We start from the raw sequence: 13282 nt of genomic DNA on the forward strand, positions 1-13282 counted from the left end.
TGTTGAAAAACTCAGGTTCGAGCCACGTATTTGCCATGGTGTATGTCTACAAGGGGTATAAGATGCTCTTTCATGCTTTATTCCCAACTCAGAATCAGGCTCCCAGTTAGTTAAATGAATGAATTTCCTAGACACACAATTCATTCATACATTACTGCTTACCTTCTTTCATCTCTTTACTTGCCTTCAGTTCTCTTATCTGAGAAAATGAGTGAAAAGAAAGAGATTTATGGTTTTTACTAATATTGTTAGTTTTATCACTGAAATGATCAAAGTGGGAATTGAGAGTTTTTAACCTATTCTCTAAAAACAAAATAAAATAAGCCCCTTCTATTCAGTAGCACAGACTTTTAGGAATTCAAATTTGTACCCCTTTCACACCTAAATATTTACCCGGGATCATCAACACAGATTCAAGCCGCAATGATACCAATGTCAGACCTTTCACTGAGGCAAGGACCCGCGACCAGTGACGGACTGGGGCATGAAGGGCCCACAGTGGGAATGCAGTGATAGGGGCCCATGTGTAGGGGTATGGCCAGCCACCACAAAAGTTTTGCTATCATTAGATAGTGCATGGTCTAGGTCTCTTGATACATATAAATAGTAAATACTACCAATGCATGCAAAGTACCAGATTAATAACAGCAATGCACTGTAGAAAATACCCCATAGTCCTGTGCAATATAAGGTAACATATTATAATGTATAATTAATGCAGAGTCTGGAACCTGATCCCTAAATGGGGAGGTGAGCTCCCAGGCAGTGGGGTCACCGGGGGTTTCCCTTGTACCCTGTGGGCCAGTCCAACCCTGCCTGGGACTTAGGTCTTATGTTGCCAGGGCTGCCTCAGGCGGTCTGAAAGGGGTTTTACAAAGTCCCTGACTGGTGGAAGCAAATATAAGTCAGCAAACCTTAAAACATTTAGGGGGAGATTTATCAAAGCCTGGAGAGAGAAAGAAGTGACCAAATCTATCAGGTCCTAATTGTCATTTTACAGGTATTTGAAAACTAACAGGAGTTGATTAGTTGGTACTTTCTCTCTCTCCAAGCCTTGATAAATATCCCCGATAGTGACATGTGAATAGGTTGGGTTTGTGTGACCGGCGGTCACCATACCGATGCCAGGATCCCGGCTTTGAGATGGCCGGCTGAGGGGGGGGGGGGGGGGGGGGGGGCTCGGCAATCGCAACAAAGCACCTTGCAGTTGCCACAGGTTCTATTCCCACTCTATGGTTGTCATGGACGCCCACGAGTGGTAATAGTCCCTGCTGCTCGGCATGCTGACCGGCGAGCTATTGAGCGTGTGAGATCCCATCGTCATAACCGCATCCCATGTGAATGCATTTATGTTTTTATCAGATCCTGGGTCAAGGACACGTAACCTCAAAGACTGTGTATCAGGTGAATATAACAAGAAAGGCTGCAGTGCTGTCACCAGGGTAGGTGACACCTTTGTGCGCCAAAGGAACCCCCCACGTATGCCAAAGTCATGTGGCTTTGCAGCATACCCCTGTTTTCATCACTCCTGTGGCATGCACAGCATTCCAGGTGATGTTGGGGTGCCCCGGAGACTCTCCCTGCACTGCCAGCTCACCCTCAGTGACAGGAGCCGCAGGGCCGTAACTAGGTGTGTGCCGATGGTGCCTTGCCCACAGCGCAAATGCACTAAAGGCGCACCATATGGCAGCACCCCCCCCCGTATGGCTGCAGTTGCTTGTCTCCTACCTGTGCTAGGGAGTGGAAGGGCTGCCGTAGCCACCAGCTGGCAGCACACACCTTACCCCTGTCCCGCCGCCGCCGTCCCAGAGTCTCACCGTGTGTGCAAAAGACTGGGAGCTCTGCCACAGCCGCCATCTGACAGCAGTCACCCCCCCACTCTGTCCCTGAGTCCCGCTGGCGCCGCCGGCTGCCTCCTGCTGCCTCTGTAAAGGACTGCGGAGCGTCGCAGCTGCCCAGTTCCCAGACCCGAGGAGAGTGTGTGCTTCCTTTGGATGCTGGATCATGTCCCTCACCCCCTCTCCCCAGGTAAGTAACAAACATACACACACACACACACACACACACACACACACACACACACACACACACACACACACACACACACACGTACACACATACTCTCTCTCTCTCTTGTGAAAAAAAAGGGGTGAATGCCTGCCTAATGCGTAAAGAAAGGCGGACTCTGCTGATGTAATGTGTAAAAAAAACGGGGGACTCTGCCTGCTTAATGTGTAAAAAAGGGGGACTCTGCCCGCCTAAGTGTAAAAAAGGAGACTCTGCTGATGTAATGTGTAAAAAAGGTGGACTCTGCTGTCTAATGTGTAAAAAGGGGACTCTGCTTGCTTAATGTGTAAAAAGGGGGACTCTGCTACTGTAATGTTTAAAAAGGGGGACTCTGCCTGCCTAATGTGTAAAAAAAGGGGGACTCTGCCTGTCTACCTAATGTGTAATAAAGGGGGACTCTGCTGCAGTAATGTGTAAAAGGGGACTATACCTGCCGTACTGTGTAAAAGGGAGCTCTGCCTAACGTAATGTGTAAAAAGGAAGCCCTGTGGCCACGCCCCTTCCCCATGAAGCCACGCCACTATATTTTTGGCACGCGCATTGACCCTGTTTTGTATATAAAGGGGGGGGGGCGCGCCGATGCTGTTTCTTGCATACAGCGCTAAAATGTCTAGTTACGGCACTGAGGAGCCGGGCACTGCATGATAATGTCACAGTGCAGCACCTGGCACCTAGGAGCTAATTCAGCCTGGATCGCAGCAGCGGCATTGATCGCAGTTGGAATCCTTATTGAATCCTTATATGGAGTGCGCACGCGCAGCAGCCACACTGCGCGTGCGAACCCCGGGAGCCCCGTGAGATGCTAAAAGCATCTCCGGGCTGTGATTGCTTGTGCCAGATTGACAGGCAGAGGAGGTTGCAGGGTGGGAGAGGGCGTGCCAACAGCGTCAGAATGCTGTTGGCGAGGCGCGGTTCTGACAACGGAGGCGTGTCCGGACCATTGGGGGAGGGGCGGGCTGCGGCGGCTGCTTGACGTCACTCGCAGCCGGACGCAGCAGGTAGCGGCCAGGAGCTGCACTGGTAGGGAGCTATGCCGCCATGCAACGCTTTTGCACCTGTGTGGGACGTGGGGGGCCTGACATGTGGGGCGGACTAGCCCTGTGCTGGGCGTTCCCCCGCATGTCAGAGTAAATGATTGTAGATGTGCTAAATTTAGCACAGCTACGATCAGGTCTGAATTACCCCCTTAGTCATTTAGGAAGATATGGCATTTTGGTGTGACCCCATTGAAGGGTGACACCCAGGTGCGGTCTGCAGTCCCCTAGTGGCTGCACTCCAGGAACTGCGTACTTTGTTATTTAATTTACTTTATTAAACAGGAGTATGACATCAGTGCTATGAGCCAGCACAGATGTGAACCACCACCAATCTTGTTTCTAGACATTAGTTTACTAAAGATACATTTTAACTTTTCACATCATTCCATGGAGTGTAGCATCTAGTTTTCATCTTGATCTGCTATATGGATAACCCACATTTGTACACCTACTGTATTGTAACAGTAATCCATTCCCCCAGCGATTGCGATCTGAACCCTACCAAATCAGGACAAAATGAACCCGTCATTTTTAACAGAATAAATTATTACTTTTTGCTCCTTGGACTTGATCTTTTTTTTCTGCTTTTCGATGGTAGATTTCATGGACTGCATGGTTGACTCAAACTGTTCATCTCTTGTCCGTTGATCATTAGACAATGATGCTCTCAGTCGATTGTTGTCATCTAAAAGCTATTCAGTGAAAATAAAAATATATTATTAATAAATACACATAGATGCGTTCCCTGGAAACACATACTTTATTTTCATTAAATTAATTTTAATCTCTTCTAATAATTTTCATACAACAATTAAATGTTAACAATAAGATTTTACTCACCGGTAAATCTATTTCTCGTAGTCTGTAGTGGATGCTGGGACTCCGTAAGGACCATGGGGATTAGCGGCTCCGCAGGAGACTGGGCACAACTAAAGAAAGCTTTAGGACTACCTGGTGTGCACTGGCTCCTCCCACCAAGACCCTCCTCCAGACCTCAGTTAGGATACTGTGCCCGGAAGAGCTGACACAATAAGGAAGGATTTTTGAATCCCGGGTAAGACTCATACCAGCCACACCAATCACACCATATAACTCGTGATACTATACCCAGTTAACAGTATGAAATATAACTGAGCCTCTCAACAGATGGCTCAACAATAACCCTTTAGTTAAGCAATAACTATAAACAAGTATTGCAGACAATCCGCACTTGGGATGGGCGCCCAGCATCCACTACGGACTACGAGAAATAGATTTACCGGTGAGTAAAATCTTATTTTCTCTGACGTCCTAAGTGGATGCTGGGACTCCGTAAGGACCATGGGGATTATACCAAAGCTCCCAAACGGGCGGGAGAGTGCGGATGACTCTGCAGCACCGAATGAGCAACCTCTAGGTCCTCCTCAGCCAGGGTATCAAACTTGTAGACTCTTGCAAAAGTGTTTGAACCCGACCAAGTAACAGCTCGGCAAAAGTTGTAAAGCCGAGACCCCTCGGGCAGCCGCCCAAGAAGAGCCCCTTTCTTCGTGGAATGGGCTTTTACAGATTTAGGGTGCGGCAGTCCAGCCGCAGCATGTGCAAGTTGAATCGTGCTACAGATCCAGCGAGCAATAGTCTGCTTAGAAGCAGGAGCACCCAGCTTGTTGGGTGCATACAGGATAAATAGCGAGTCAGTTTTCCTGACTCCAGCTGTCCTGGAAACATATACTTTCCAGGGCCCTGACTACGTCCAGTAACTTGGAATCCTCCAAGTCCCAAGTAGCCGCAGGCACCACAACAGGTTGGTTCATATGAAAAACTGATACCACCTTAGGAAGGAATTGGGAACGAGTCCTCAATTCCGCCTTAGCCATATAAAATACAGATAAGGGCTTTTGTATGACAAAACCGCCAATTCTGATACACGCCTGGCCGACGCCAAGGCCCACAGCATGACCACTTTCCACGTGAGGTATTGTAGCTCCACGGATTTAAGTGGCTCAACCCAATGCGACTTCAGGAAATCCAACACCACGTTGAGACCCCACGGTGCCACTTGAGGCACAAACGGGGCTGACTATGCAGCACTCCCTTAACAAAAGTCTGAACTTCAGGCAGTGAAGCCAGTTCTATTTTGGAAGAAAATCGATAGAGCCGAAATCTGGACCTTAATGGAACCCAATTTTAGGCCCATAGTCACCTCTGACTGTAGGAAGTGCAGAAATCGACCTAGCTGAAATTTCTCCTTTGGGGCCTTCCTGGCCTCACAGCACGCAACATATTTCCGCCATATGCGGTGATAATGGTTTGCGTTCACTTCTGTCCTAGCTTTAAATAGCGTAGGGATAACTTCCTCCGGAATGCCCTTTTTCCTTCAGGATCCGGCGTTCAACCGCCAGGCCGTCAAACGCAGCCGCGGTACATCTTGTAACAGACAGGCCCCCTGCTGCAGCAGGTCCTGTCTGAGCGGCAAAGGCCATGGGTTCTCTGAGATCATTTCTTGGAGTTCTGGGTACCAAGCTCTTCTTGGCCAACCCGGAACAATGAGTATAGTTCTTACTCCTCTCCTTCTTATTATTCTCATTACCCTGGGTAAGAGAGGCAGAGAAGGGAACACATACACCGACTGGTACACCCACGGTGTTACCAGAGCGTCCACAGCTATCGCCTGAGGGTCCCTTGACCTGGCGCAATATCTTTGTAGCTGTTTGTTGAGGCGGAACGCCATTATGTCCACCTGTGGCCTTTCCCAACGGTGTACAATCATTTGGAAGACTTCTGGATGAAGTCCCCACTCTCCCGGGTGGAGGTCGTGTCTTCTGAGAAAGTCTGCTTCTCAGTTGTCCACTCCGGGAATGAACACTGCTGACAGTGCTAACACATGATTTTCCGCCCATCTGAGAATCCTTGTGGCTTCTGCCATCGCCATCCTGCTTCTTGTGCTGCCCTGTCGGTTTGCATGAGCGACCGCCGTGATGTTGTCTGACTGGATCAGCACCGGCCGGTGTTGAAGCAGGGGTCTAGCCTGACTTAGGGCATTGTAAATGGCCCTTAGTTCCAGAAAATTTATGTGTAGGGAAGTCTCCTGACTTTTACAAAGCCTTGGAAGTTTCTTCCCTGTGTGACTGCCCCCCAGCCGCGAAGGCTGGCATCCGTGGTCACCAGGACCCAGTCCTGTATGCCGAATCTGCGGCCCCCTAGAAGATGAGCACTCTGCAGCCACCACAACAGCGACACCCTGGCCCTTGGAGATCTGAAGATGCGACCCGGACCACTTGTCCCACAGATCCCACTGGAAGATCCTTGCATGGGACCTGGCGAATGGAATTTCTTCGTAAGAAGCTACCATCTTTCCCAGGGCTCGCGTGCATTGATGCACCGACACCTGTATCTGTATTAGGAGGTCTCTGTCTAGAGACGACAACTCCTTGGACTTCTCCTCCCGGAGAAAACCTTTTTATCCTGTTCTGTGTCCAGAACCATACCCAGGAACAGTAGACGCATTTTAGGAACCAGCTGCGACTTTGGAATATTCAGAAACCAGCCGTGCTGTTGTAGCACTTCCCGAGATAGTGCTACTCCGACGAACAACTGCTCCCTGGACCTCGCCTTTATAAGAAGATCGTCCAAGTACGGGATAATTATTTCGGCCATTACCTTGGTAAATACCCTCGGTGCCGGGGACAGACCAACGGCAACGTCTGGAATTGGTAATGACAATCCTGTACCACAATTTTGAGGTACTCCTGGTGAAGAGGGTAAATAGGGACATGCAGGTAAGCATCCTTGATGTCCAGTGATACCATGAAATTCTCCAGGCTTGCAATAATCGCCCTGAGCGATTCCATTTTGAACTTGAACCTTCGTATAGAAGTGTTCAAGGCTTTTAATTTTAGAATGGGTCTCACCGAACCGTCTGGTTTCGGTGCCACAACATTTTGGAATAGTAACCCCCGCCTTGTTGAAGGAGGGGTACCTTGATTTCACCTGCTGGAAGTACAGCTTGTGAATTGCCGTCAGTACTACCTTTCTCCGAGGCAGCAGGCAAGGCTGATGTGAGGTAACGGCGAGGGGGAGTCGCCTCGAACTCCAGCTTGTATCCCTGTGATACTATTTGCAGAACCTAGGGATCCACCTGTGGGTAAGCCCACTGGTCCCTGAAGTTCCCGAGACGCGCCCCTACCACACCTGTCTCCACCTGTGGAGCCCCAGCGTCATGCGGTGGACTCAGAGGAAGCGGGGGAAGATTTTTGATCCTGGGAACTGGCTGCTGGTGCAGCTTTTTCCTTCTTCCCTTGTCTCTGTGCAGAAAGGAAGCGCCTTTGACCCGCTTGCTTTTCTGAAGCCGAAAGGACTGTACCTGAAAATACGGTGCTTTCTTAGGCTGTGAGGAAACCTGAGGTAAAAAAAATTTCTTCCCAGCTGTTGCTGTGGATACGAGGTCCCAGAGACCATCCCCAAACAATTCCACACCCTTATAAGGCAGAATCTCCCTGTGCCTTTTACAGGCAGCATCACCTGTCCACTGCCGGGTTTCTAATACCCTCCTGGCAGAATGGACATTACATTAATTCTGAATGCCAGCCGGCAAATATCCCTCTGTGCATCCTTTATATATAAGACGACGTCTTTAATATGCTCTATGTTAGCAAAATATTATCCCTGTCTTAGAGTATTAATATTATCTGACAGGGTATCAGACCACGCTGCAGCAGCACTATTTATGCTGAGGCAATTGCAGGTCTCAGTATATAACCTAAGTGTGTATATACAGACTTCAGGATAGCCTCCTGCTTTTTATCAGCAGGCTCCTTCAAGGTGGCCGTATCCTAAAACCGCAGTGCCACCTTTTTTGACAGACGTGTGAGCGCCTTATCCACCCTAAGGGATATCTCCCAACGTGACCTATCCTCTGGCGGGAAAGGGTACGACATCAGTAACTTTTTAGAAATTACCAGTTTCTTATCGGGGGAACCCACGCTTTTTCACACACTTCATTCACTCATCTGATGGGGGAACAAAACACTGGCTGCTTTTTCTCCCCAAAAATAAAACCCCTTTTATGTGGTACTTGGGTTAATGTCAGAAATGCGTAACACATTTTTCATTGCCGAGATCATGTAACGGATGTTCCTAGTGGATTGTGTATATGTCTCAACCTCGTCGACACTGGAGTCAGACTCCGTGTCGACATCTGTGTCTGCCATCTGAGGTAACGGGCGTTTTTCTGAGCCCCTGATGGCCTTTGAGACGCCTGGGCAGGCGCGGGCTGAGAAGCCGGCTGTCCCACAGCTGTTACGTCATCCAGCCCTTTATGTAAGGAGTTGACATTGTCGGTTAATACCATCCACTTATCCATCCACTCTGGTGTCGGCCCCACAGGGGGCGACATCCCATTTATCGGCCTCTGCTCCGCCTCCACATAACCTTCCTCATCCAACATGTCGACACAGCCGTACCGACGCATCGCACACACACAGGGAATGCTCTGACTGAGGACAGGACCCCACAAAGTCCTTTGGTGAGACAGAGAGAGAGTATGCCAGCACACACCAGAGCGCTATATAATGCAGGGATTAACACTATAACTGAGTGATTTTTCCCCCAATAGCTACTTGTATACATATATTGCGCCTAAATTTAGTGCCCCCCCTCTCTTTTTAACCCTTTGAGCCTGAAAACTACAGGGGAGAGCCTGGGGAGCTTTCTTCCAGCTGCACTGTGAAGAGAAAATGGCGCCAGTGTGCTGAGGGAGAAGCCCCGCTCCTTTTTCGCAGACTTTTCTCTTGCTTTTTTATGGAATCTGGCAGGGGTATTTATCACATATATAGCCTCTGGGGCTATATATTGTGATATATTTGCCAGCCAAGGTGTTTTTATTGCTGCTCAGGGCGCCCCCCCCCCAGCGCCCTGCACCCTCAGTGACCGGAGTGTGAAGTGTGTATGAGGAGCAATGGCACACAGCTGCAGTGCTGTGCGCTACCTTGGTGAAGACTGATGTCTTCTGCCGCCGATTTTCCGGACTCTTCTTGCTTCTGGCTCTGTAAGGGGGCCGGCGGCGCGGCTCCGGGACCGAACATCAATGGCCGGTTCCATGCGGTCGATCCCTCTGGAGCTAATGGTGTCCAGTAGCCTAAGAAGCCCAAGCTACCACCAGTTAGGTAGGTTCGCTTCTTCTCCCCTTAGTCCCTCGTTGCAGTGAGTCTGTTGCCAGCAGATCTCACTGTAAAATAAAAAACCTAAATATACTTTCTTTCTAGGAGCTCAGGAGAGCCCCTAGTGTGCATCCAGCTCAGCCGGGCACAGAAATCTAACTGAGGTCTGGAGGAGGGTCTTGGTGGGAGGAGCCAGTGCACACCAGGTAGTCCTAAAGCTTTCTTTAGTTGTGCCCAGTCTCCTGCGGAGCCGCTAATCCCCATGGTCCTTACGGAGTCCCAGCATCCACTTAGGACGTCAGAGAAAAATGTTTTCCTTACTCCCCAATACTCAAACAGAACAGATTTTACTTCACCTAGTACGTGTGACACGCCTGTTACCACATCATTGTGATTGGAGCCTCATATTACTGATCTGTGATACTGGAGACCCTGCTCTTCCTACTATCTAATATTTAGGGTGAGATGTACTAAGCAGTGATAAAAGTGGAGAAGCGAGCAAGCGGAGAAGTTGCCCATGGCAACCAATCAGCATTGACGTAACATTTATAATTTGCATACTATAAAAGTATACAGAGCAGCTGATTGGTTGCCATGGGCAACTTCTCCACTGGCTCACTTCTCTACTTTTATCACTGCTTAGTACATGTCCCCCTTAGTCTGTGACTTCCCTCTTGAGCTCAATCCTCTCTTTATATAACACTGTTTCTGTCACATGCAGTCCTGTCCTCACCATTTTAATTACATGGTGGATAGGACACTTCCTCCTACATGATAAGCACATCCATCACATATTGTATTGCTATGACCATTTGGAAGAGCTGATTGGCTGCAGGTTATTCTATCCCCGCCCACTTGAAATGTGAGAAAATTGTAAACAAGCAGGAAATGATGTAATGAAGTCCGTGTTCGGCGGCTGAACTCAGACTTTTTTTAAAGGGACAATAACGATGCCTTGTACATAATTGACCCTTTAAAAAAATGTCAGAGTTCGGCCGGCATACCGCATGGCCGCTGAACTAGGACTTCATTACATCCTGGCCGAAGACTGAATACAATTAGGCGCTGAGTCCGAGTCATACACACCTTAAATACTGCATCAGAGTGATATTAACCAGAGCCTTGCATTACAACAATCAGATATAATACACCAAAACAATATACATCCTGACTTCTAAAAAGATATATGGTTAGACAAATTATTACTAAGTTTTGTAAAAAGGTTCCTCCTCTCCCACCTGACAGGTCGTAAAAATGGACAATATCTCAATAATAATTATGTGATATATCTGTTTCTCTACTACCCAGGGGGTAGCCCATCAAAGCCTTTTTACGCTCTCCACCTGATGAATCTCTAATATAGGGGTCTATTCATGAAGCAGTGAAAAGCCCTTTATCAGTGATAATAGGGCGTGTCACTGCTTTGTCCCATTCACAGTAGGGTATACTGTGGAGAAATCTCAGATTTCCCCAGTGGTGCCCCTACTCTGTGTCAAGATTGCTTCCCTACGCTAGTATGGGGTGAGCGATTCATAGAAGCACTGAAAGCTTATCTGGATGGCATAAGTAGGCTGGTGAGAGTCTTCTCTCTGTACTCTCCGCCCCCTTCTCTTATGCTGACCAATCAGAGGTGTGACAGAGAGGGAGTGACTGACAAAAAAGCATGCCCCTGCTCACCATGTAACTAGCACCCTCCACTGGGAAAGAGATTCTATGTTAATAAAATTACCTGGAAGATGTCTGGTCACTTCAGGCTGCTGCCTCCCAGCTGCACCCGTAACTACCACTGGTCTGTCCCTGTGCTTCACTGCTGCACCCACCACCACTCTGTGCCCCCAGCTGCTGCTGCTCTGCCCCCGTGCCTCCCCATTGCCACCGCTCTCTTGTATTTATATTAACGCTTCCAGTGAATCACTCTACCTCCTCACCCCTGTCCCTGCTTCCCAGCTACCCCCGGCTCGTTCTGCCCCCATCCCTGTGGACCACCCTCTCCTTCTGCAAATCCTTCACTCTCTTGGTCTGTGTGATACTGCCCTCTCCTGGCTGTCCTCCTACCTCTTTGATCGTTCCTTCTCTGTCTCCTCTCATGATGCTACCTCCCCCCCACTTCCACTAACTGTTGGTGTCCCCCAAGGTTCTGTTCTTGGTCCTCTCCTTTTCTCTCTCTATACGTCCTCTTTAGGTGAACTCATTAGTTCTTTTAACTTCCAATACCACCTCTATGCTGATGACACTTAAATCTACCTCTCCTCCCCTGATCTCTCCACGGCTCTCCTCACTCGTACCTCAAACTGTCTTTCTGCTATCTCTTCCGGATGTCTCAGCGCTTTCTTAAACTCAACATGTCTAAGACTGTGCTGATCATCTTTCCACCCGCACAGCCTCACCTCCCACAATCTCATTATCCATTGATGGCACAACTATCTCCCCTAGCCCCCAAGTACGCTGTCTTGGCGTAATCCTTGACTCCTCCCTCTCCTTCAAACCACACATTCAGCACCTCTCACAAACCTGTCATTTTCATCGCAAAAACATTTCTAGAATCAGACCTTTTCTCACCCAGGATGCCACTGAGATCATTATTCACTCACTGATTATTTCCAGACTGGACTACTGTAATCTCCTCCTAACTGGCCTCCCTGACAATTACCTCTCTCCACTCCAATCTATCCTCAATGCTGCTGCCCGGCTCATCTTCCTCACCAAACGCACTACGTCTACCTCCCCTCTCCTACAAGCCCTTCACTGGCTTCCCTTCCCTTTCAGAATCCAATTCAAACTTCTCACACTCACTTACAAAGCTCTCACCCACTCCTCTCCCATCTACATCTCTGACCTTATCTCCCTTTACTCTCCCACCTGTCCTCTTTGCTCTGCTAATGCACGCCGGCTCTCCTGTCTTCTGATTACTTCCTCCCACTCCTATCTCCAAGAATTTTCACGTGCTGCTCCCTTTCTCTGGAATTCTTTACCTCTCCCCCTCAGACTCTCCACCTCTCTACAAAACTTCAAACGGGCTCTTAAGACCCATTTATTTACCAAACCTAGCCAAATCTCAACCTAACCCTCTGTTCCACGCTCTCTATGTACCCCATTTGTGTCACCCATCTGTCTGCCCCTCCCCTTAGAATGTAAGCTCTCACGAGCAGGGCCCTCTTCCCTCTTGTGCTTATACGTTTCTTACTTTAATAATCCTCAACTGCCCAGATCCCACAGTTTTTTGCCCACCTGGAACTTATCTCTATGTCGTTTACTGGTGTAGTTATGCTTAGTTGCCCTGTACTTGTCCTATATTGTCTTCAACTGTAAGTCACTGTTTTCCTGTTTTGATTATGTGCATATGTACTCTGTAATTGGGCGCTGCGGAACCCTTGTGGCGCCATATAAATAAAGGACAATAATAATAATAATAATAATCCCCCCACCAGCAGTGGTCTCACTGTGCTGCTGGTGTGATGTCTGCAAGGACTGCAGATGAACCCAGCATAGCAGAAAGCAGTCTTTTTACATCGTATCGCCGTATGGTAAGTGTACATGAATATCTTCTTAACATCACTATATATTGCATCAAAATGATGAACTTCATAAATAGACCCCATACCCTGTAATATGACTTTATTGTTGTACTAGTGTACAGCCAGCACAATCATAACATACTGTAGGGGCTGTGCGCCTAATTCAGACTTGTACGCTAACCTGATGGTTAGCATACAAGTCCGATAGTGGGGGCACTGCACATGTCCTACATCCGTGCACACAGTGCTTGACAGGATGATGGCTTTGGGGGCGGGGAAGGGGCGGTGACCGGGTCCATACCTCAAAATAGAGGCGTGTTGTCTCTGTTTTGTGGGAGTGCCGATGTCAGCGTCTCCATCTGGCAATGTAGATTTACTGACCTCGGCTGCGGACCTGAGACGGCCATCCTGAGTAACCTGATGGTTACTCAGATTACGATGGTGCATCTTGAGACGTACCATCGGATCATGGAAGCAGTCAGGAGGCGTCTAGTTACACTAGACTCCTCCTGCTGCATTTGCATATTAG

At 48.6% G+C, this 13282-nt stretch overlaps 1 protein-coding gene across 2 annotated transcripts in view; it reads right to left on the reverse strand.

The window, feature by feature from the left end:
• The window catches only part of DZIP1L (DAZ interacting zinc finger protein 1 like), a 282067-nt gene that overhangs the window by 57911 nt on the left and 210874 nt on the right, over positions 1-13282 (reverse strand). For both annotated transcript variants that reach the window (XM_063915531.1, XM_063915530.1), the window contains exons 8-9: positions 3656-3796; positions 163-199 (exon numbers count right to left, since the gene is read on the reverse strand). In XM_063915531.1, coding sequence (XP_063771601.1) covers positions 163-199; positions 3656-3796 — 178 coding nt within the window. The remainder of the gene's footprint in view (positions 1-162; positions 200-3655; positions 3797-13282) is intronic.

This window comes from Pseudophryne corroboree, chromosome 4 (genome assembly GCF_028390025.1).
Source record: "Pseudophryne corroboree isolate aPseCor3 chromosome 4, aPseCor3.hap2, whole genome shotgun sequence".
NCBI classification, from domain to species: Eukaryota; Metazoa; Chordata; class Amphibia; order Anura; family Myobatrachidae; genus Pseudophryne; species Pseudophryne corroboree.